This window comes from Carcharodon carcharias (genome assembly GCF_017639515.1).
Source record: "Carcharodon carcharias isolate sCarCar2 chromosome 35 unlocalized genomic scaffold, sCarCar2.pri SUPER_35_unloc_4, whole genome shotgun sequence".
Lineage (NCBI taxonomy): Eukaryota > Metazoa > Chordata > Chondrichthyes > Lamniformes > Lamnidae > Carcharodon > Carcharodon carcharias.
The window spans coordinates 793537-814451 of record NW_024470720.1 but is presented as its reverse complement, the minus strand read 5'-3'; the positions used below and the strand labels follow the sequence as shown (position 1 = coordinate 814451).

The 20915-nt window shown below is 54.4% G+C and overlaps 1 protein-coding gene across 2 annotated transcripts in view; it reads left to right on the top strand.

Annotated features, from left to right (window-relative positions):
- The first annotated feature begins 2215 nt into the window (after window positions 1-2215).
- Window positions 2216-20915, top strand: part of LOC121274244 (ubiquitin-conjugating enzyme E2 N) — a 247310-nt gene continuing 228610 nt past the window's right edge. For both annotated transcript variants that reach the window (XM_041181442.1, XM_041181441.1), the window contains exon 1: window positions 2216-2356. In XM_041181442.1, coding sequence (XP_041037376.1) covers window positions 2327-2356 — 30 coding nt within the window. In that variant the 5' untranslated portion in view covers window positions 2216-2326. The remainder of the gene's footprint in view (window positions 2357-20915) is intronic.

The following is a 20915-nucleotide window of genomic DNA, read 5'->3' as shown; positions in this document are numbered from 1 at the left end:
CACAGAAAGCCTTCTATTTTGTGTGCATTGAATGACCATGGATTGACCCAGCACCTTCCCCTCCAACACCCCAGCAGCACTGTGCATATTTGTGTAGCCAGGCACCGATTGTTCAGGAAGCCTCTCTGAAATTGTGCTTTATTTAACGAGGAATACTGACATCGTCTGAATTTAAGGGTATTGTGTAAATCATAGAATGGTTACAGTGCAGAAGGAGGCCATTCGGGCCATCGTGTGTGTGCTGGGTCCTCTCCCTGTCGTCGGAGCGACCGGGGGGTCTTGCCCAGCAGCAGTAGCAGTGCTCTGTTCTCTTTTCAGTTGCAGTTCAGTCCATCTACCAGCAGGAGGTGGTGGCAGTATCCCATTTGCCGGTCCGTCATCGCAACGGCTGTGGTAGGCCTGGTCCTGGCGGTTGCAGTTGAGGTCTCCCACCAGCAGGAGGTGACAGCAGCGCAGGTGCTGAGTTCAGTCCTGCAAGCTGCAATTCAGCCCTCCCGCCAGCAGGGAGTGGTGGCGGTGCTGAGTTTGGTCCTCCCAGCTGCAGTTCAGTTCTCTCACCACTAGCTGCAGGGCTGAGCTGGGTCCTCTCATCTGCAGTTCAGTCCTTCCACCAGCTGCCGTGCTGTGGTCAGTCCTCCCAGTTGCAGTTCACTTCTGCCACCACTAATGGCAGTGTGGAGCTTGGTCCCCACAGAATGGCAGAGTATCATTTAAATGATGTTAATTGGGGAAAGTTGATGTACAAAGGGACCCAGGTGTCCTTGTACACCAAGCACTTGAAAGCAAGCATGGAGGTGCAGCAAGCAGCTAAGGCAAAGGTTATGTCCTTTTGTCTGTGACATCTTTTGGTTATCTCCACCTATCACTGGCTCTCTATCCAGCTCTACCTGTCTCCCCCCACCCCCCCCCCCCCAACCAGATTATATTTCACCTCTCTTCTATTTTTACTTAGTTCTGTTGAAGGGTCATTCGGACTTGAAACGTTAACTGTGCTCCTCTCCGCCGATGCTGCCAGACCTGCTGAGTTTTTCCAGGTATTTTTGTTTTTGTTTTGGATTTCCAACATACGCAGTTTTTTTTTTGCTTTTATCTTAAGGCAAATGGTATGTTGGCCTTCACTGCAAGAGGACTTGAGTACAGGAGCGAGGATGTCTTACTGCAGCTGTACAGGGTCTTGATCAGACCACACCTAGAGTATAGTGTGCCATAGAGGGAGTGCAAGCGAAGGTTCACCAGACTGATTCCTGGGATGGCAGGATTGTCGTACGAGGGGAGGTTGGGCCGACTAGGCCCTGTATTCACTGGAGTTTGGGAGAATGAGAGGGGATCTGATTTAAATGTATTAAATTCTGACAGGGATGGACAGACCGGATGCAGGGATGATGTTTCCTCTGGGCTGTGGGAGGGGGTCTAGAACAAGGGGTCACAGTCTCAGGATACGGGGTAGACCATTTAGGACTGAGATGAGGAGAAACCTCTTCACTCAGAGGGTGGTGAACCTGTGGAATTCTCTACCACAGAAGGCTGTGGAGGCCAAGTCACTGAATATATTGAAGAAGGAAGTAGATAGATTTCTGGACACTAAAGGCGTTAAGGGGTACGGGGAGAGAGTGGGAATATGGCGTTGAGATAGAGGATCAGCCATGATCATATTGAATGGTGCAGCAGGCTAGAAGGGCCGAATGGCCTACTCCTATTTTCTATATGTCAAAATCCTGGAACTCCCTCCCTAACAGCACAGTGGGTGTACCTACACCATGGACTGCAAGAGCGGCTCACCACCACCTTCTCAAGGGGCAATTAGAAAATGGGCAAAAGATACTGGTGTAGTGTTTTTTTAAAGCTGCAGTTCAGCCCTCCCACCATGCAGGGCAGTGTTGAGCCGTGTCCTCCCAGCTGTAGGTCAGTCCTCCCATCAGGAACCGCTGGCATTACCTGGGCAAAGCTCAGTCCTCCCAGATGCCGTTCAGCCCTCCCACCACCAGCGCAGTGCTGAGCCTGGTCTTCCTGGCTGCAGTTCAGTCCTCCCGGCACCAGGAGTCGCTGGCAGCGTCGCTCCCGCCCGCGGTGCTTCAAGCTGCAGTTCAGTCCTCCCGGCCACCAGTCGCAGTGCTGAGCCCGGTCATCCCGGCTGCAGTTCAGCTCTCCCACCACCGGCCGCAGTGCTTAACCCAGTCTCACCGGCTGCAGTTCGGTCCTCCCGGCTCCAGGTGTCGCTGGCAGTGTCGCTCCCGCCCGCGGTCCTCCAGCCGCTAATGGCGCTGTCTCCCACCCTCAGGCCGGCCTCCCAGACGGTGTCTGTGTCTTGGCTGCGACTCGGGTGGACATGGCTGGGCTGCCGCGGCGCATCGTGAAGGTAAATGGGGGGAGTGAGGGGCTGGGACTGAGACTGGGGTTTAAACCCCTCCTGGGCCGGCGAGGGGGGATCCGGGGGAGCGGAGAATGTGGAGCCGGACAGACCCCCAGCTCCATTCCCCAGACTGGGCAAGGCCTAGCACGGAGGGAAGCCTAGGGCTGGGAGTGGGATCCAACCGGGGGCAGAGCTGCCTGTCATCCCCCATTACAATCCCCCTGATTGCAACCCCATTGCACCCCGATGATTACAGCCCCATTGCACCCCGATGATTACAGCCCCATTGCCCCCCCATGATTACAGCCCCATTGCCCCCCCATGATTACACCTCCCATAACAACCCCCCTACAACAATCCCTCTACATCAATCAGCCCCATTGCACCCCCATGATTCCAGCCCAAATACAATCCCTCTGATTCCAGCCCCATTGCACCCCCATGAATCCAGCCCCATTGCACCCCCATGATTACACCTCCTGATTACAACCCCGTTGCAATCCCCTTGATTACAGCCCCATAACGTCCCCCCCGATTACATGCCCATTGCAATCCCCTGATTACAGCCCCCATTACAACACCGCTGATTACATTCCCACTACAGTCACCCAATTACAGCAACAATCCCCCATTCCAAATCCCGCCAATACAATCACCCAATTACAATTGTCTCATAATCTAATTCCAATCACCCATGACAAACCCCAGTTACAACCTCTCCATTACAATCCGCTATTACAAGCATGCAGTATAATCCCACATAACAAACCCCCATTACACTCATTCATTACACTCCCCATAACAAGCCCCGCACAACAATCCCTGCACAACAATCCCTTTACATCAATCAGCCCCATTACAAACCCTGCATTACAGCCCCATTACAATCCGCCCATGATAACCAACCCCATTATGTTTCCAACATTACAACCTCTTTTACAATTCCTTCATTACATTGCAATCCCCCAATTACAATTCCCGATTACAACACTCTATAACAATCCCCCATTACAATCCCAATAAACAGCCTTGCCATTCCAATACCCCTCATAACAGATCCCCATTACGCCACCCATAACAATATCCTACATTACAAACCCCGTGACAATCTCCTGATTACAATCCCCCATTTCAATCCTGCCATTACAATGCCCCCATTAAATTCTCCCCATTATAAGTCTCATCACAAGTGCCCCCATTACAAAACACAAAAAAATTCTGCCTCTCCAATACATTACATTCCTATTTCTGGCCCCTTCCTCCCTCCGTCCCCTTCCTCCTCCGTCCCCTTCCTCTCTCTGTCACAATGAATTTTTCTTGCGTTTTCACTGCCTTTTTGAATTTGTTCTTGTTACTTGAGCATGGCTGATTAGAACATCATCTGCTGCCCATTCCTCATTGACCTGAGGAACTGCAACAAGTTGCATTGGTATAGCACCTTGAACACGATAAAACGCTCTGAGGTGAATCACAGGAGCAAAGCGCAAACAGAAATTGACCCTGAGCCACATGAGAAGACATTAGGACAGGCGACCGAGAGCTCAGTGAAAGAGATCGGATTTAAGTAGCATCTTAAAGGAGGAGAGAGAGAGCGAGGCGGAGAAGTTCAGGGAGGGAATTCCAGAACTTAGGGTCCAAGCAGCTGAAGGCACGGTCGCCAATGGTGGAGCGATGGGAATTGGGGGATGGTCAAGAGGCCGGAATTGGAGGAGCGCAGAGATCTCGGATGGTTGTAGGAGGTTACAGAGATAGGGAGGGTTGTAGGGGCTGGAGGAGGTTACAGAGATGGGGAGGGTTGTAGGGGCTGGAGGAGGTTACAGAGATAGGGAGGGGTGTAGGGGCTGGAGGAGGTTGCAGAGATAGGGAGGGTTGTAGGGGATGGAGGAGGTTACAGAGATAGGGAGGGGTGTAGGGGCTGGAGGAGGTTACAGAGATAGGGTTGTAGGGGCTGGAGGAGGTTACAGAGATAGGGAGGGTTTTAGGGGCTGGAGGAGGTTACAGAGAAAGGGAGGGGAGTAGGGGCTGGAGGAGGTTACAGAGATACGGAGAGGTGTAGGGGCTGGAGGAGGTTACAGAAATAGGGAGGGGTGTAGGGGCTGGAGGAGGTTACAGAGATAGGGAGTGTTGTAGGGGCTGGAGGAGGTTACAGAGACCGAGAGGTTTGGAGGAGGTTACAGAGATAGGGAGGGTTGTAGGTGCTGGAGGAGGTTACAGAGATAGGGAGGGTTGTAGGGGTTGAAGGAGGTTACAGAGATAGGGAGCGTTGTAGGGGCTGGAGGAGGTTGCAGAGATAGGGAGGGGTGAAGTGGCTGGAGGAGGTTACAGAGACAGGGAGGGGTGTAGGTGCTGGTGAAGGTTACAGAGATAGGGAGTGTTGTAGGGGCTGGAGGAGGTTACAGAGACCGAGAGGTTTGGAGGAGGTTACAGAGATAGGGAGGGTTGTAGGTGCTGGAGGAGGTTACAGAGATAGGGAGGGTTGTAGGGGTTGAAGGAGGTTACAGAGATAGGGAGCGTTGTAGGGGCTGGAGGAGGTTGCAGAGATAGGGAGGGGTGAAGTGGCTGGAGGAGGTTACAGAGACAGGGAGGGGTGTAGGTGCTGGTGAAGGTTACAGAGATAGGGAGGGTTGAAGGGGCTGGAGCAGGTTACAGATTTAGGGTGGGGAGTAGGGTCTGGGGGAGGTTCCAGAGATAGGGAGTGTTGTAGGGGCTGGAGGACGTTACAGAGATAGGGAGGGGTGTAGGGGCTGGAGGAAGTTACAGAGATAGGAAGGGTTGTAGGCGCTGGAGGAGGTTACAGAGATTGGGAGGTTTGGAGGGGGTTACAGAGATTGGGAGGGTTGTAGGGGCTGGAGGAGGTTACAGAGATAGGAGCGTTGTAGGGGCTGGAGGAGGTTACAGAGATAGGGAGGAGTGTAGGGGCTGGAGGAGGTTACAGAGATAGGGAGGGTTGTAGGGGCTGGAGGAGGTTACAGAGATAGGGAGGGTTGTAGGGGCTGAAGGAGGTTACGGAGATAGGGAGGGGTGTAGGGGCTGTAGGAGGTTACAGAGAGAGGCAGGGGTGTTATGGCTGGAGGAGGTTAAAGAGATGGGGAGGGGTGTAGGGACTGGAGGAGGTTAAAGAGATAGGGAGGGATGTAGAGGCTGGAGGAAGTTACGGAGATAGGAAGGGTTGTAGGCGCGGGAGGCGGTTACAGAGATAGGGAGGGTTGTAGGGGCTGGAGGAGTTTACAGAGATAGGGAGGGTTGCAGGAGCTGGAGGAGGTTACAGACATAGGGAGGGTTGTGGGGCTGGAGGAGGTTACAGAGATAGGGAGGGGAGTAGGGGCTGGAGGAGGTTACAGAGATACGGAGGGGAGTAGGGGCTGGAGGAGGTTACAGAAATAGGGACGGGTGTAGGGGCTGGAGGAGATTACAGAGATAGGGGGTGTTGTAGCGGCTGGAGGAGGTTACAGAGACCGGGAGGTTTGGAGGGGGTTACAGAGATAGGGAGGGTTGTAGGGGCTGGAGCAGGTTACAGAGATAGGAGGGTTGTAGAGGCTGGAGGAGGTTACAGAGATAGGGAGGAGTGTAGGGGCTGGAGGAGGTTACAGAGATAGGGAAGGTTGTAGGGGCTGAAGGAGGTTACAGAGATAGGGAGGGTTGTAGGGGCTGGAGGAGGTTACGGAGATAGGGAGGGGTGTAGTGGCTGGAGGAGGTTCCAGAGATAGGGATTGTTGTAGGGGCTGGAGGACGTTACAGAGATAGGGAGGGTTGTAAGGGCTGGAGGAGGTTACAGAGATAGGGAGGGTTGTAGGGGCTGAAGGAGGTTACAGAGATAGGGAGGGTTGTAGGGGCTGTAGGAGGTTACAGAGAGAGGGAGGGTTGTTATGGCTGAAGGAGGTTAAAGAGATGGGGAGGGGTGTAGGGACTGGAGGAGGTTACAGAGATAGGGAGGGGTGTAGAGGCTGGAGGAAGTTACGGAGATAGGAAGGGTTGTAGGCGCTGGAGGAGGTTACAGAGATAGGGCGGGGTGTAATACTGTAGGAGGTTACAGAGAGATGGAGCGGTGTAGGGGCTGGAGGAGGTTAAAGAGATATGTAGGGTTGTAGGAACTGGAGGAGGTTACAGAGATAGGGAGGGGTGTAGGTTCTGGAGGAAGTTACAGAGATCGGGAGTGTTGTAGGGGCTGGAGGAGGTTACAGAGATAGGGAGGGTTGTAGGCGCTCGAGGAGGTCACGGAGATAGGGAGGGGTGTAGAGCTTGGAGGAGGTTACAGAGATAGGGAGGGCTGTAGAGGCTAGAGGTGGTTACAGAGATAGGGAGCTTTCTGGGGGCTGGAGGAGGATATAGAGATCGGGAGTGTTGTAGTGGCTGGAGGAGGTTACAGAGATAGGGTGGGGTGTAGAGGCTGGAGGTGGTTACAGAGATAGGGAGGGTTGTAGGGGCTGGAGGACGTTGCAGAGATAGGGCGGGTTGTAGGGGCTGGAGGAGGTTACAGAGATTGAGAGGAGTGTAGGGGCTGGAGGAGATTACAGATATAGGAATGTGTGTAGGGGCTGGAGGAGGTTACAGAGATAGGGAGGGGTGTTTGGGCTGGAGCAGGTTACCGAGATAGGGGTGTAGGGGCTGGAGGAGGTTACAGAGATAGGGAGTGTTGCAGGGGCTGGAGGAGGTTACAGAGATAGGGCGGGTTGTAGGGGCTGGAGGAGTTTACAGAGATAGGGAGGGTTGCAGGAGCTGGAGGAGGTTACAGACATAGGGAGGGTTGTGGGGCTGGAGGAGGTTACAGAGATAGGGAGGGGAGTAGGGGCTGGAGGAGGTTACAGAGATACGGAGGGGAGTAGGGGCTGGAGGAGGTTACAGAAATAGGGACGGGTGTAGGGGCTGGAGGAGATTACAGAGATAGGGGGTGTTGTAGCGGCTGGAGGAGGTTACAGAGACCGGGAGGTTTGGAGGGGGTTACAGAGATAGGGAGGGTTGTAGGGGCTGGAGCAGGTTACAGAGATAGGAGGGTTGTAGAGGCTGGAGGAGGTTACAGAGATAGGGAGGAGTGTAGGGGCTGGAGGAGGTTACAGAGATAGGGAAGGTTGTAGGGGCTGAAGGAGGTTACAGAGATAGGGAGGGTTGTAGGGGCTGGAGGAGGTTACGGAGATAGGGAGTGGTGTAGTGGCTGGAGGAGGTTCCAGAGATAGGGATTGTTGTAGGGGCTGGAGGACGTTACAGAGATAGGGAGGGTTGTAAGGGCTGGAGGAGGTTACAGAGATAGGGAGGGTTGTAGGGGCTGAAGGAGGTTACAGAGATAGGGAGGGTTGTAGGGGCTGTAGGAGGTTACAGAGAGAGGGAGGGTTGTTATGGCTGAAGGAGGTTAAAGAGATGGGGAGGGGTGTAGGGACTGGAGGAGGTTACAGAGATAGGGAGGGGTGTAGAGGCTGGAGGAAGTTACGGAGATAGGAAGGGTTGTAGGCGCTGGAGGAGGTTACAGAGATAGGGCGGGGTGTAATGGCTGTAGGAGGTTACAGAGAGATGGAGCGGTGTAGGGGCTGGAGGAGGTTAAAGAGATATGTAGGGTTGTAGGAACTGGAGGAGGTTACAGAGATAGGGAGGGGTGTAGGTTCTGGAGGAAGTTACAGAGATCGGGAGTGTTGTAGGGGCTGGAGGAGGTTACAGAGATAGGGAGGGTTGTAGGCGCTCGAGGAGGTCACAGAGATAGGGAGGGGTGTAGAGCTTGGAGGAGGTTACAGAGATAGGGAGGGCTGTAGAGGCTAGAGGTGGTTACAGAGATAGGGAGCTTTCTGGGGGCTGGAGGAGGATATAGAGATCGGGAGTGTTGTAGTGGCTGGAGGAGGTTACAGAGATAGGGTGGGGTGTAGAGGCTGGAGGTGGTTACAGAGATAGGGAGGGTTGTAGGGGCTGGAGGACGTTGCAGAGATAGGGCGGGTTGTAGGGGCTGGAGGAGGTTACAGAGATTGAGAGGAGTGTAGGGGCTGGAGGAGATTACAGATATAGGAATGTGTGTAGGGGCTGGAGGAGGTTACAGAGATAGGGAGGGGTGTTTGGGCTGGAGCAGGTTACCGAGATAGGGGTGTAGGGGCTGGAGGAGGTTACAGAGATAGGGAGTGTTGCAGGGGCTGGAGGAGGTTACAGAGATAGGGCGGGTTGTAGGGGCTCGAGAAGGTTACAGAGATAGGGAGGGGTGTAGGGGCTGGAGGAGGTTACAGAGATAGGGAGGGGTGTAGGGGCTGGAGGATGTTATAGAGATAGGGAGGGTTGTCAGGGCTGGAGGAGGTTACAGAGTTAGGGAGGGGTGTAGGGGCTGGAGGAGGTCACAGAGATAGGGAGGGGTGTTTGAGCTGGAGGATGTTACAGAGAGAGGGAGGGGTGTAGGGGTTGGAGGAGGGTTACAGAGTTAGGGAGAGTTGTAGGGGCTGGAGGAGGTTACAGAGATAGGGCGGGGTGTAATGGCTGGAGGAGGTTACAGAGAGATGGAGGGATGTAGGGGCTGGAGGAGTTTAAAGAGATATGTAGGGTTGTAGGAACTGGAGGAGGTTACAGAGATAGGGAGGGGTGTAGAGTCTGGAGGAGGTTACAGATCGGCATTGTTGTAGGGGCTGGAGGAGGTTACAGAGATAGGGAGGGTTGTAGGGGCTGGAGGACGTTGCAGAGATAGGGAGGGTTGTATGGGCTGGAGGAGGTTACAGAGATAGAGAAGAGTGTAGGGGCTGGAATAGATTACAGATATAGGGAGGGTTGCATGGGCTGGAGGAGGTTACAGAGAGAGGATGGCGTGTAAGGGCTGGAGGAGGGTTACAGATTTAGGGAGAGCTGTAGGGGCTGGAGGATGTTATAGAGATAGGACGGGGTATAATGGCTGTAGGAGGTTATAGAGAGATGGAGGGATGTAGGGGCTGGAGGCGGTTTATGAGTTATGTAGGTTTGTAGGGACTGAGGAGGTTACAGAGATAGGGAGGGGTGTAGGTTCTGGAGGAGGTTACAGAGATCGGGAGTGTTGTAGGGGCTGGAGGAGTTTACAGAGATAGGGAGGGTTGCAGGGCCTGGAGGAGGTTACAGAGACAGGCAGGATTGTAGGGGCTGGAGGATGTTACAGAGGTAGGGAGGGTTGTAGGGGCTGGAGGAGGTCACAGAACTAGGGAGGGGTGTTGGGCTTGGAGGAGGTTACAGAGATAGGGATGGGTGTAGGGGCTGGAGGAGGTACAGAGATAGGAAGGTGTGTAGGGGCTGGAGGAGGTTACAGAGATAGGGAAGGTTGTAGGGGCTGGAGGAGGTTACAGAGATAGGGATGGGTGTAGGGGCTGGACGAGGTTATTGAGATGGGAAGGTTTTTAGGGGCTGGAGGAGGTTACAGAGATAGGGAGGGATGTAGGGGCTGGAGGAGGTTATTGAGATGGGAAGGGTTGTAGGGGCTGGAGGAGGTTACAGAGATAGGGAGGGATGTAGGGGCTGGAGGAGGTTACAGAGATAGGGAGGGTTGTAGGGGCTGGAGAAGGTTACAGAGATAGGGAGGGGTGTAGGGGCTGGAGGAGGTTACAGAGATAGGGAGGGATGTAGGGGCTGGAGGATGTTATAGAGATAGGGAGGGTTGTCAGGGCTGGAGGAGGTTACAGAGTTAGGGAGGGGTGTAGGGGCTGGAGGATGTTATAGAGATAGGGAGGGTTGTCAGGGCTGGATGAGGTTACAGAGATAGGGATGGGTGTAGGGGCTGGAGGAGGGTTACAGAGTTAGGGAGAGTTGTAGGGGCTGGAGGAGGTTACAGAGATAGAGCGGGGTGTAATGGCTGTAGGAGGTTACAGAGAGATGGAGGGGTGTAGGGGCTGGAGGAGGTTAAAGAGATATGTAGGGTTGTTGGAACTGGAGGAGGTTACAGAGATAGGGAGGGGTGTAGGGTCTGGAGGAGGTTACAGAGATCGGGAGGGGTGTAGGGTCTGGAGGAGGTTACAGAGATCGGGAGTGTTGTAGGCGCTGGAGGAGGTTACAGAGATAGGGAGGGTTGTAGGGGCTGGAGGAGGTTACAGAGATAGGGAGGATTGTAGGGGCAGGAGGTGGTTACAGAGGTAGGGAGGGTTGTAGGCGCTCGAGGAGGTTACAGAGATAGGGAGGGGTGTAGAGGCTTGGAGGTGGTTACAGAGATATGGAGGGGTGTAGAGGCTAGAGGTCCTTACAGAGATAGGGAGGGTTGTAGGGGCTGGAGGAGGATATAGAGAGAGGGAGGGTGTAGGGGCTGGAGGAGGGTTACTGATTAGGGAGGGTTGTAGGGGCTGGAGGAGGTTACAGAGATAGGGAGGGGTGTAGGGGCTGGAGGAGGTTACAGAGATCGGGAGTGTTGTAGGGGCTGGAGAAGGTTACAGAGATAGGGAGGGTTGTAGGGGCTGGAGGAGGGTACAGAGATAGGGAGCGGTGTAGGGGCTGGAGGATGTTATAAAGATAGGGAGGGTTGTTAGGGTTGGATGAGGTTTCAGAGATAGGGAGGGGTGTAGGGGTGGAGGAGGTTACAGAGATAGGGAGGGGTGTTTGGGCTGGAGGAGGTTACAGAGAGAGGGAGGGGTGTAGCGGCTGGAGGAGGGTTACTGATTAGGGAGAGTTGTAGGGGCTGGAGGAGGTTACAGAGATAGGGCGGGGTGTAATGGCTGTAGGAGGTTACAGAGAGATGGAGGGGTGTTTGGGCTGGAGGAGGTTAAAGAGATATGTCAGGTTGTAGGAACTGTAGGAGGTTACAGAGATATGGAGTGGTGTAGCGGCTGGAGGAGGTTACAGAGATAGTGAGGGGTGTAGGGGCTGGAGGAGGTTATTGAGATGGGAAGGGTTGTAGGGGCTGGAGGAGGTTACAGAGATAGGGAGGGGTGTAGGGGCTGGAGGAGGTTATTGAGATGGGAAGGTTTGTAGGGGCTGGAGGAGGTTACAGAGATAGGGAGGGATGTAGGGGCTGGAGGAGGTTATTGAGATGGGAAGGGTTGTAGGGGCTGGAGGAGGTTACAGAGATAGGGAGGGATGTAGGGGCTGGAGAAGGTTACAGAGATAGGGAGTGTTGCAGGGGCTGGAGGAGGTTACAGAGATAGGGCGGGTTGTAGGGGCTCGAGAAGGTTACAGAGATAGTGAGGGGTGTAGGGGCTGGAGGAGGTTACAGAGATAGGGAGGGGTGTAGGGGCTGGAGGATTTTATAGAGATAGGGAGGGTTGTCAGGGCTGGAGGAGGTTACAGAGTTAGGGAGGGGTGTAGGGGCTGGAGGAGGTCACAGAGATAGGGAGGGGTGTTTGAGCTGGAGGATGTTACAGAGAGAGGTAGGGGTTGGAGGAGGGTTACAGAGTTAGGGAGAGTTGTAGGGGCTGGAGGAGGTTACAGAGATAGGGCGGGGTGTAATGGCTGGAGGAGGTTACAGAGAGATGGAGGGATGTAGGGGCTGGAGGAGTTTAAAGAGATATGTAGGGTTGTAGGAACTGGAGGTTACAGAGATAGGGAGGGGTGTAGAGTCTGGAGGAGGTTACAGATCGGGATTGTTGTAGGGGCTGGAGGACGTTGCAGAGATAGGGAGGGTTGTATGGGCTGGAGGAGGTTACAGAGATAGAGAAGAGTGTAGGGGCTGGAATAGATTACAGATATAGGGAGGGTTGCATGGGCTGGAGGAGGTTACAGAGAGAGGATGGCGTGTAAGGGCTGGAGGAGGGTTACAGAGTTAGGGAGAGCTGTAGGGGCTGGAGGATGTTATAGAGATAGGACGGGGTATAATGGCTGTAGGAGGTTATAGAGAGATGGAGGGATGTAGGGGCTGGAGGCGGTTTATGAGTTATGTAGGTTTGTAGGGACTGAGGAGGTTACAGAGATAGGGAGGGGTGTAGGTTCTGGAGGAGGTTACAGAGATCGGGAGTGTTGTAGGGGCTGGAGGAGTTTACAGAGATAGGGAGGGTTGCAGGGCCTGGAGGAGGTTACAGAGACAGGCAGGATTGTAGGGGCTGGAGGATGTTACAGAGGTAGGGAGGGTTGTAGGGGCTGGAGGAGGTCACAGAACTAGGGAGGGGTGTTGGGCTTGGAGGAGGTTACAGAGATAGGGATGGGTGTAGGGGCTGGAGGAGGTACAGAGATAGGAAGGTGTGTAGGGGCTGGAGGAGGTTACAGAGATAGGGAAGGTTGTAGGGGCTGGAGGAGGTTACAGAGATAGGGATGGGTGTAGGGGCTGGAGGAGGTTATTGAGATGGGAAGGTTTTTAGGGGCTGGAGGAGGTTACAGAGATAGGGAGGGATGTAGGGGCTGGAGGAGGTTATTGAGATGGGAAGGGTTGTAGGGGCTGGAAGAGGTTACAGAGATAGGGAGGGATGTAGGGGCTGGAGAAGGTTACAGAGATAGGGAGGGTTGTAGGGGCTGGAGGAGGTTACAGAGATAGGCGGGTTGTAGGGGCTCGAGAAGGTTACAGAGATAGGGAGGGGTGTAGGGGCTGGAGGAGGTTACAGAGATAGGGAGGGATGTAGGGGCTGGAGGATGTTATAGAGATAGGGAGGGTTGTCAGGGCTGGAGGAGGTTACAGAGTTAGGGAGGGGTGTAGGGGCTGGAGGAGGTCACAGAGTTAGGGAGGGGTGTTTGAGCTGGAGGATGTTACAGAGAGAGGGAGGGGTGTAGGGGTTGGAGGAGGGTTACAGAGTTAGGGAGAGTTGTAGGGGCTGGAGGAGGTTACAGAGATAGGGCGGGGTGTAATGGCTGTAGGAGGTTACAGAGAGATGGAGGGGTGTAGGGGCTGGAGGAGGTTAAAGAGATATGTAGGGTTGTAGGAACTGGAGGAGGTTACAGAGATAGGGAGGGCTGTAGGGTCTGGAGGAGGTTACAGAGATCGGGAGTGTTGTAGGGGCTGGAGGAGGTTACAGAGATAGGGAGGATTGTAGGGGCAGGAGGAGGTTTCAGAGGTAGGGAGGGGTGTAGAGGCTAGACGTGGTTACAGAGATAGGGAGTGTTGTAGGGGCTGGAGGAGGATACAGAGATATGGAGTGTTGTAGGGGCTGGAGGACGTTGCAGAGATAGGGAGGGTTGTATGGGCTGGAGGAGGTTACAGAGATAGAGAAGAGTGTAGGGGCTGGAGTAGATTACAGATATAGGGAGGGTTGCATGGGCTGGAGGAGGTTACAGAGAGAGGATGGCGTGTAAGGGCTGGAGGAGGGTTACAGAGTTAGGGAGAGCTGTAGGGGCTGGAGGATGTTATAGAGATAGGACGGGGTATAATGGCTGTAGGAGGTTATAGAGAGATGGAGGGATGTAGGGGCTGGAGGCGGTTTATGAGTTATGTAGGTTTGTAGGGACTGAGGAGGTTACAGAGATAGGGAGGGGTGTAGGTTCTGGAGGAGGTTACAGAGATCGGGAGTGTTGTAGGGGCTGGAGGAGTTTACAGAGATAGGGAGGGTTGCAGGGCCTGGAGGAGGTTACAGAGACAGGCAGGATTGTAGGGGCTGGAGGATGTTACAGAGGTAGGGAGGGTTGTAGGGGTTTGAGGAGGTCACAGCTAGGGAGGGGTGTTGGGCTTGGAGGAGGTTACAGAGATAGGGATGGGTGTAGGGGCTGGAGGAGGTTACAGAGATAGGAAGGTGTGTAGGGGCTGGAGGAGATTACAGAGATAGGGAAGGTTGTAGGGTCTGAAGGAGGTTCCAGAGATAGGGAGGGGTGTAGGGGATGGAGGGGGTTACATAGATAGGGAGGGTTTTAGGGGCTGGAGGAGGTTACTGAGATAGGGAGGGGTGTAGGGGCTGGAGGAGGTTATTGAGATGGGAAGGGTTGTAGGGGCTGGAGGAGGTTACAGAGATAGGGAGTGTTGTAGGGGCTGGAGGAGGCTACAGAGATAGGGTGGGGTGTTGAGGCTGGAGGTGGTTACAGAGATAGGGAGGGTTGTAGGGGCTGGAGGACGTTGCAGAGATAGGCAGGATTGTAGGGGCTGGAGGATGTTACAGAGGTAGGGAAGGTTGTAGCGGCTGGAGGAGTTTACAGAGATAGGGAGGGGTATAGGGGCTGGAGGAGGTTACAGAGATAGGGAGGGGTGTACGTGCTGGAGGAGGTTACAGAGATAGGAAGGTGTGTACGGGCTGGAGGAGGTTCCAGAGATAGGGAGGGGTGTAGGGGATGGAGGAGGTTACAGAGATAGGGAGGGTTTTAGGGGCTGGAGGAGGTTACAGAGATAGGGAGGGTTGTAGGTGCTGGTGGAGGTTACAGAGATAGGGAGGGTTGAAGGGGCTGGTGCAGGTTACAGAGTTAGGGTGGGGTGTAGGGTCTGGGGGAGGTTCCAGAGATAGGGAGTGTTGTAGGGGCTGGAGGACGTTACAGAGATAGGGAGGGGTGTAGGTGTTGGAGGAGGTTACAGAGATAGGGAGGGGTGTAGGGGCTGGTGGAGGTTACTGAGATAGGGAGGGGTGTAGGGGCTGTAGGAGGTTACAGAGAGAGGGAGGGGTGTTATGGCTGGAGGAGGTTAAATAGATGGGGTGGGGTGTAGGGATTGGAGGAGGTTACAGAGATAGGGAGGGGTGTAGCGGCTGGAGGAAGTTACAGAGATAAGAACGGTTGTAGGCGCTGGAGGAGGTTACAGAGATCGGGAGGTTTGGAGGGTGTTACAGAGATTGGGAGGGTTGTAGGGGCTGGAGGAGGTTACAGAGATAGGAGCGTTTTAGGGGCTGGAGGAGGTTACAGAGATAGGAGCGCAATAGGGGCTGGTGGAGGTTGCAGAGATAGGGAGGTGTGTAGGTGCTGGAGAAGGTTACAGAGGCAGGAATGGTTGTAGGGGCTGGAGGAGATTACAGAGATAGGGAGGGTTGTAGGGGCTGGAGGAGGTTACAGAGATAGGGAGGGTTGTAGGGGCTGAAGGTGGTTACAGAGATAGGGAGGGTTGTAGGGGCTGTAGGAGGTTACACAGAGAGGGAGGGGTGTTATGGCTAGAGGAGGTTAAAGAGATGGGGAGGGGTGTAGGGAGTGGAGGAGTTTACAGAGATAGGGAGGGGCTTAGGGGCTGGAGGAAGTTACGGAGATAGGAAGGGTTTTAAGCGCTGGAGGATGGTTACTGAGTTAGGGAGAGTTGTAGGGGCTGGAGGAGGTTACAGAGATAGGGTGGGGTGTAATGGATGTAGGAGGTTACAGAGAGATGGAGGGGTGTAGGGGCTGGAGGAGGTTAAAGAGGTATGTAGGGTTGTAGGACCTGGAGGAGGTTACCGAGATATGGAGGGGTGTAGGGGCTGGAGGAGGTTACAGAGATAGTGAGGGGTGTAGGGGCTGGAGGAGGTTATTGAGATGGGAAGGGTTGTAGGGGCTGGAGGAGGTTACAGAGATAGGGAGGGTTGTAGGGGCTGGAGAAGGTTACAGAGATAGAGAGGGTTGTAGGGACTGGAGGAGGTTACAGACATAGAGCGGGTTGTAGGGTCTCGAGAAGGTTACAGAGATAGGGAGGTGTGTAGGGGATGGAGGAGGTTACAGAGATAGGGAGGGGTGTAGGGGCTGGAGGATGTTATAGAGATAGGGAGGGTTGTCAGGACTGGAGGAGGTTACAGAGAAAGGGAGGGGTATAGGGGCTGGAGGAGGTTACAGAGATAGGGAGGGGTGTTTGGGCTGGAGGAGGTTACAGAGAGAGGGAGGGGTGTAGGGGCTGGAGGAGGGTTATAGAGTTAGGGAGAGTTGTAGGGGCTGGAGGAGGTTACAGAGATAGGGCGGGGTGTAATGGCTGTAGGAGGTTACAGAGAGATGGAGGGGTGTAGGGGCTGGAGGAGGTTAAAGAGATATGTAGGGTTGTAGGAACTGGAGGAGGTTACAGAGATAGGGAGGGGTGTAGGGTCTGGAGGAGGTTACAGAGATCGGGAGTGTTGTAGGGGCTGGAGGAGGTTACAGAGATAGGGAGGGTTGTAGGGGCTAGAGGAGGTTACAGAGATAGGGAGGGGTGTAGGGACTGGAGGAGGTTACAGAGAGAGGGAGGGTTGTTATGGCTGAAGGAGGTTAAAGAGATGGGGAGGGGTGTAGGGACTGGAGGAGGTTACAGAGATAGGGAGGGGTGTAGAGGCTGGAGGAAGTTACGGAGATAGGAAGGGTTGTAGGCGCTGGAGGAGGTTACAGATATAGGGAGGGTTGTAGGCTGGAGGAGTTTACAGAGATAGGGAGGGTTGCAGGAGCTGGAGGAGGTTACAGACATAGGGAGGGTTGTGGGGCTGGAGGAGGTTACAGAGATAGGGAGGGGAGTAGGGGCTGGAGGAGGTTACAGAGATGCGGAGGGGAGTAGGGGCTGGAGGATGTTACAGAAATAGGGAGGGGTGTAGGGGCTGGAGGAGGTTACAGAGATAGGGGGTGTTGTAGCGGCTGGAGGAGGTTACAGAGACCGGGAGGTTTGGAGGGGGTTACAGAGATAGGGAGGGTTGTAGGGGCTGGAGGAGGTTACAGAGATAGGGAGGGTTGTAGGTGCCGGTGGAGGTTACAGAGATAGGGAGGGTTGAAGGGGCTGGAGCAGGTTACAGAGCTAGGGTGGGGTGTAGGGTCTGGGTGAGGTTCCAGAGATAGGGAGTGTTCTGGGGCTGGAGGACGTTACAGAGATAGGGAGGGGTGTAGGGGCTGGAGGACGTTACAGAGATAGGGAGGGGTGTAGGGGCTGGAGGAGGTTACTGAGATCGGGAGGGGTGTAGGGGCTGTAGGAGGTTACAGAGAGAGGGAGGGGTGTTATGGCTGGAGGAGGTTAAAGAGATGGGAAGGGGTGTAGAGACTGGAGGAGGTTACAGAGATAGGGAGGTTTGGAGGGGGTTACAGAGATTGGGAGGGTTGTAGGGGCTGGAGGAGGTTACAGAGATAGGAGCGTTATAGGGGCTGGTGGAGGTTACAGAGATAGGGAGGTGTGTAGGTGCTGGAGAAGGTTACAGAGGCAGGAATGGTTGTAGGGGCTGGAGGAGGTTACAGAGATAGGGAGGGTTGTAGGGGCTGGAGGAGGATACAGAGATAGGGAGGGGTGTTATGGCTAGAGGAGGTTAAAGTGATGGGGAGGGGTGTAGGGAGTGGAGGAGTTTACAGAGATAGGGAGGGGTTTAGGGGCTGGTGGAAGTTACGGAGATAGGAAGGGTTTTAAGCGCTGGAGGAGGGTTACTGAGTTAGGGAGAGTTGCAGGGGCTGGAGGAGGTTACAGAGATAGGGCGGGGTGTAATGGCTGTTGGAGGTTACAGAGGGATGGAGGGGTGTAGGGGCTGGAGGAGGTTACAGAGATAGCTAGGGTTGTAGGGGCTGGAGAAGGTTACAGAGATAGGGAGGGTTGTAGGGGCTGGAGGAGGTTACAGAGATAGGGAGGGGTGTAGGGGCTGGAGGAGGTTACTGAGATATGTAGCGTTGTAGGAATTGGAGGACGTTACAGAGATAGGGAGGTGTGTAGGGTCTGGAGGAGGTTACAGAGATTGGGAGTGTTGTAGGGGCTGGAGGAGGTTACAGAGAAGGGGAGGGTTGTAGGCACTCGAGGTCACAGAGATAGGGAGGGGTGTTGGGCTTGGAGGAGGTTACAGAGATAGGGATGGGTGTAGAGGCTGGAGGAGGTTACAGAGATAGGGTGGGGTTTAGGGTCTGGAGGAGGTTCCAGAAATAGGGAGGGGTGTAGGGGATGGAGAAGGTTACAGAGATAGGGAGGGGTGTCAGGGCTGCAGGAGATTACAGAGATAGGGAGGGGTGTATGGGCTGGAGGAGGTTACAGAGATAGAGAGGGGTCTAGGTGCTGGAGGCGGTTACAGAGCTTGGCAGGTTTGTACGGGCTGGAGGAGGTTACAGAGATAGGGAGGGGTGTAGGGTCTGGAGGAGGTTCCAGAGATAGGGAGTGTTGTAGGGGCTGGAGGAGGTTACAGAGATAGGGAGGGGTGTAGGTGTTGGAGGAAGTTACAGAGATACGGAGGGGTGTAGGGGCTGGAGGAGGTTACTGAGATAGGGGGTGTTGTTGGTGCTGGAGGAGGTTACAGAGATAGTTTTGGAAGTGGTTACAGAGATAGGAAGGGTTGTAGGAGCAGGAGGAGGTTACAGAGATAGGGAGGATTTTAGGGGCTGGAGGAGGTTACAGAGACCGGGATGTTTGGAGGGGCTGGAGGAGGTTACAGAGATAAGAAGGGTTTTAGGGGCAGGATCAGCTTACAGAGATAGTTTTGGAAGGGGTTACAGAGATTGGAAGGGTTGTAGGAGCAGGAGCAAGTTACAGAGATAGGGAGGGTTGTAGGGGCTGGAGGAGGTTACAGAGTTAGGGAGGGGTGTAGGGGCCGGAGGATGTTACAGAGATACGGAGGATTGTAGGGGCTGGAGGAGGTTACAGAGATCTGGAGGTTTGGAGGGGGTTACAGAGATTGGGAGAGTTGTAGGGGCTGGAGGAGGTTACAGAGATAGGAGCATTGTAGGGGCTGGAGGAGGTTACAGAGATAGGTAGGAGTGTAGGGGCTGGAGGAGGTTACAGAGATAGGAAGCGTTGTTGGGGCTGGAGGAGGTTACAGAGATAGGGAGGGTTGTAGGGGCTGGAGGTGGTTACAGTGATAGGGAGTGTTGTACGGACTGGAGGAGGTTACAGAGATAGGGAGGGGTGTGAGGTTCGAGGAGGTTACAGAGATAGGGAGGGGTGTAGGGGCTGGAGAAGGTTGCAGAGATAGGGAGGGGTGTCAGGGCTGCATGAGATTACAGAGAGAGGGAGGGGCGTAGGGGCTGGAGGAGCGTTACAGTGATAGGTAGAGTTGTAGGGGCTGGAGGAGGTTACAGATATAGGGAGGGTTGTATGGGTTGCAGAAGGTTACAGAGAGAGGGAGGGGTGCAGGGGCTGGAGGAGGGTTACAGAGAGAGGGAGGGGTGTTATGGCTGGAGGAGGTTAAAGAGATGGGGAGGTGTCTAGGGACTGGAGGAGGTTACAGAGATAGGGAGGGTTGTAGGGGCTAGAGGAGGTTACAGAGATAAGGAGGTCTGTAGGGGCTGGAGGAGATTACAGAGATAGAGAGGGTTGTATGGGCTGGAGGAGGTTAAAGAGATAGGGAGGGTTGTAGGGGCTGGAGCAGGTTACTTAAATAGGGAGGGTTGTAGGGGATGGAGGACGTTACAGAGATAGGGCGGTTTGTAGGGGCTGGAGAAGGTTACAGAGATAAGGAGGAGTGTAGGGGCTGGAGGAGATTACAGAGATAGGGATGGTTGTACGGGCTGGAGGAGGTTAAAGAGATAGGGAGGGTTGTAGGGGCTGGTGGAGGTTACTGAGATAGGGAGGGGTGTAGGGGCTGTAGGAGGTTACAGAGATAGGGAGGGGTGTATGGGCTGGAGGATGTTATAGGGATAGGGAGGTTTGTCAGGGCAGGAGGAGGTTACATAGATCGGGAGCGGTGTAGGGGCTGGAGGAGGTTACAGAGATAGGGAGGGTTGCAAGGGCTGGAGGAGGTTACAGAGATTGGGAGGTGTGTATGGGCTGGAGGAGGTTACAGAGATAAGGAGGGGTGTAGGGTCTGGAGGAGGTTCCAGAGATAGGGAGTGTTGTTGGGGCTGGAGTAGGTTACAGAGATAGGGAGGGATGTAGGGATTGGAGGAAGTTACAGAGATAGGGAGGGGTGTAGAGGCTGGTGGTGGTTACAGAGATAGGGCGGGGTGTAAGTGCTGGAGGAGTTTACAGAGATAGGGTGGGATTTTGGGGCTGGAGGAGGTCACAGAGATATGGCGTGTTGTAGGGGCTGGTGGAGGTTACAGCGATAGGGAGGATTGTGTGGTCTGGAGGAGGTTACAGAGACAGGGAGGTTTGGAGGGGTGTTACAGAGTTAGGGAGGTTTGTGGGCGCTGGAGGAGGTTACAGAGATAGGGAGGGTTGTATGGGCTCGATGAGGTTACAGCGATAGGGAGGTGTGTTGGGGCTGGAGGAGGTTACAGAGATAGGATGGGTTGTAGGGGCTGGAGCAGGTTACAGTGATAGGGAGCGTTGTAGGGGCTCGAGGAGGTTACAGAGATAGGGAGGGTTTTTGGTGTTGAACGAGGTTACAGAGATTGGGAGCGTTGTAGGGGCTGGAGGAAGTTACAGAGATAGGGAGGGGTGTAGTGGCTGGAGGACATTACAGAGATAGGGAGGGGTGTAGGTGTTCGAGGAGGTTACAGAGATAGGGAGTGATGTAGGGGCTGGAGGAGGTTGCAGAGATAGGGGGTATTGTAGGGGCTGGAGGAGGTTACAGAGATTGGGAATTTTGGAGGGGTTTACAGAGATAGGGAGGATTGTCTGGGCTGGAGGCGGTTACAGAGGTAGGGAATGTTGTAGGGGCTTGAGGAGGTCACAGAGGTATGGAAGGTTTTAGGGGCTGGAGGAGGTCACTGAGATAGGGAGGGGTGTAGTGGCTGGAGGACCTTACAGTGATAGGGCGGGGTGTAGGGGCTGAAGGAGGTTGCAGAGATAGGGGGTGTTTTAGGGGCTGGTGGAGGTTACTGAGATAGGAAGCGTTGTAGGGGCAGGAGGAGGTTACAGAGATAGGGAGGATTGTATGGGCTGGAGGAGGTTTCAGAGATAGGGAGGGTTGTAGGGGCCTAAGGTGGGTACAGAGACAGGGAGGTTTGGAGGGGGTTACAGAGATAGGGAGGGTTGTAGGGGCTGGAGGAGGTTACAGAGAAGGGGAGG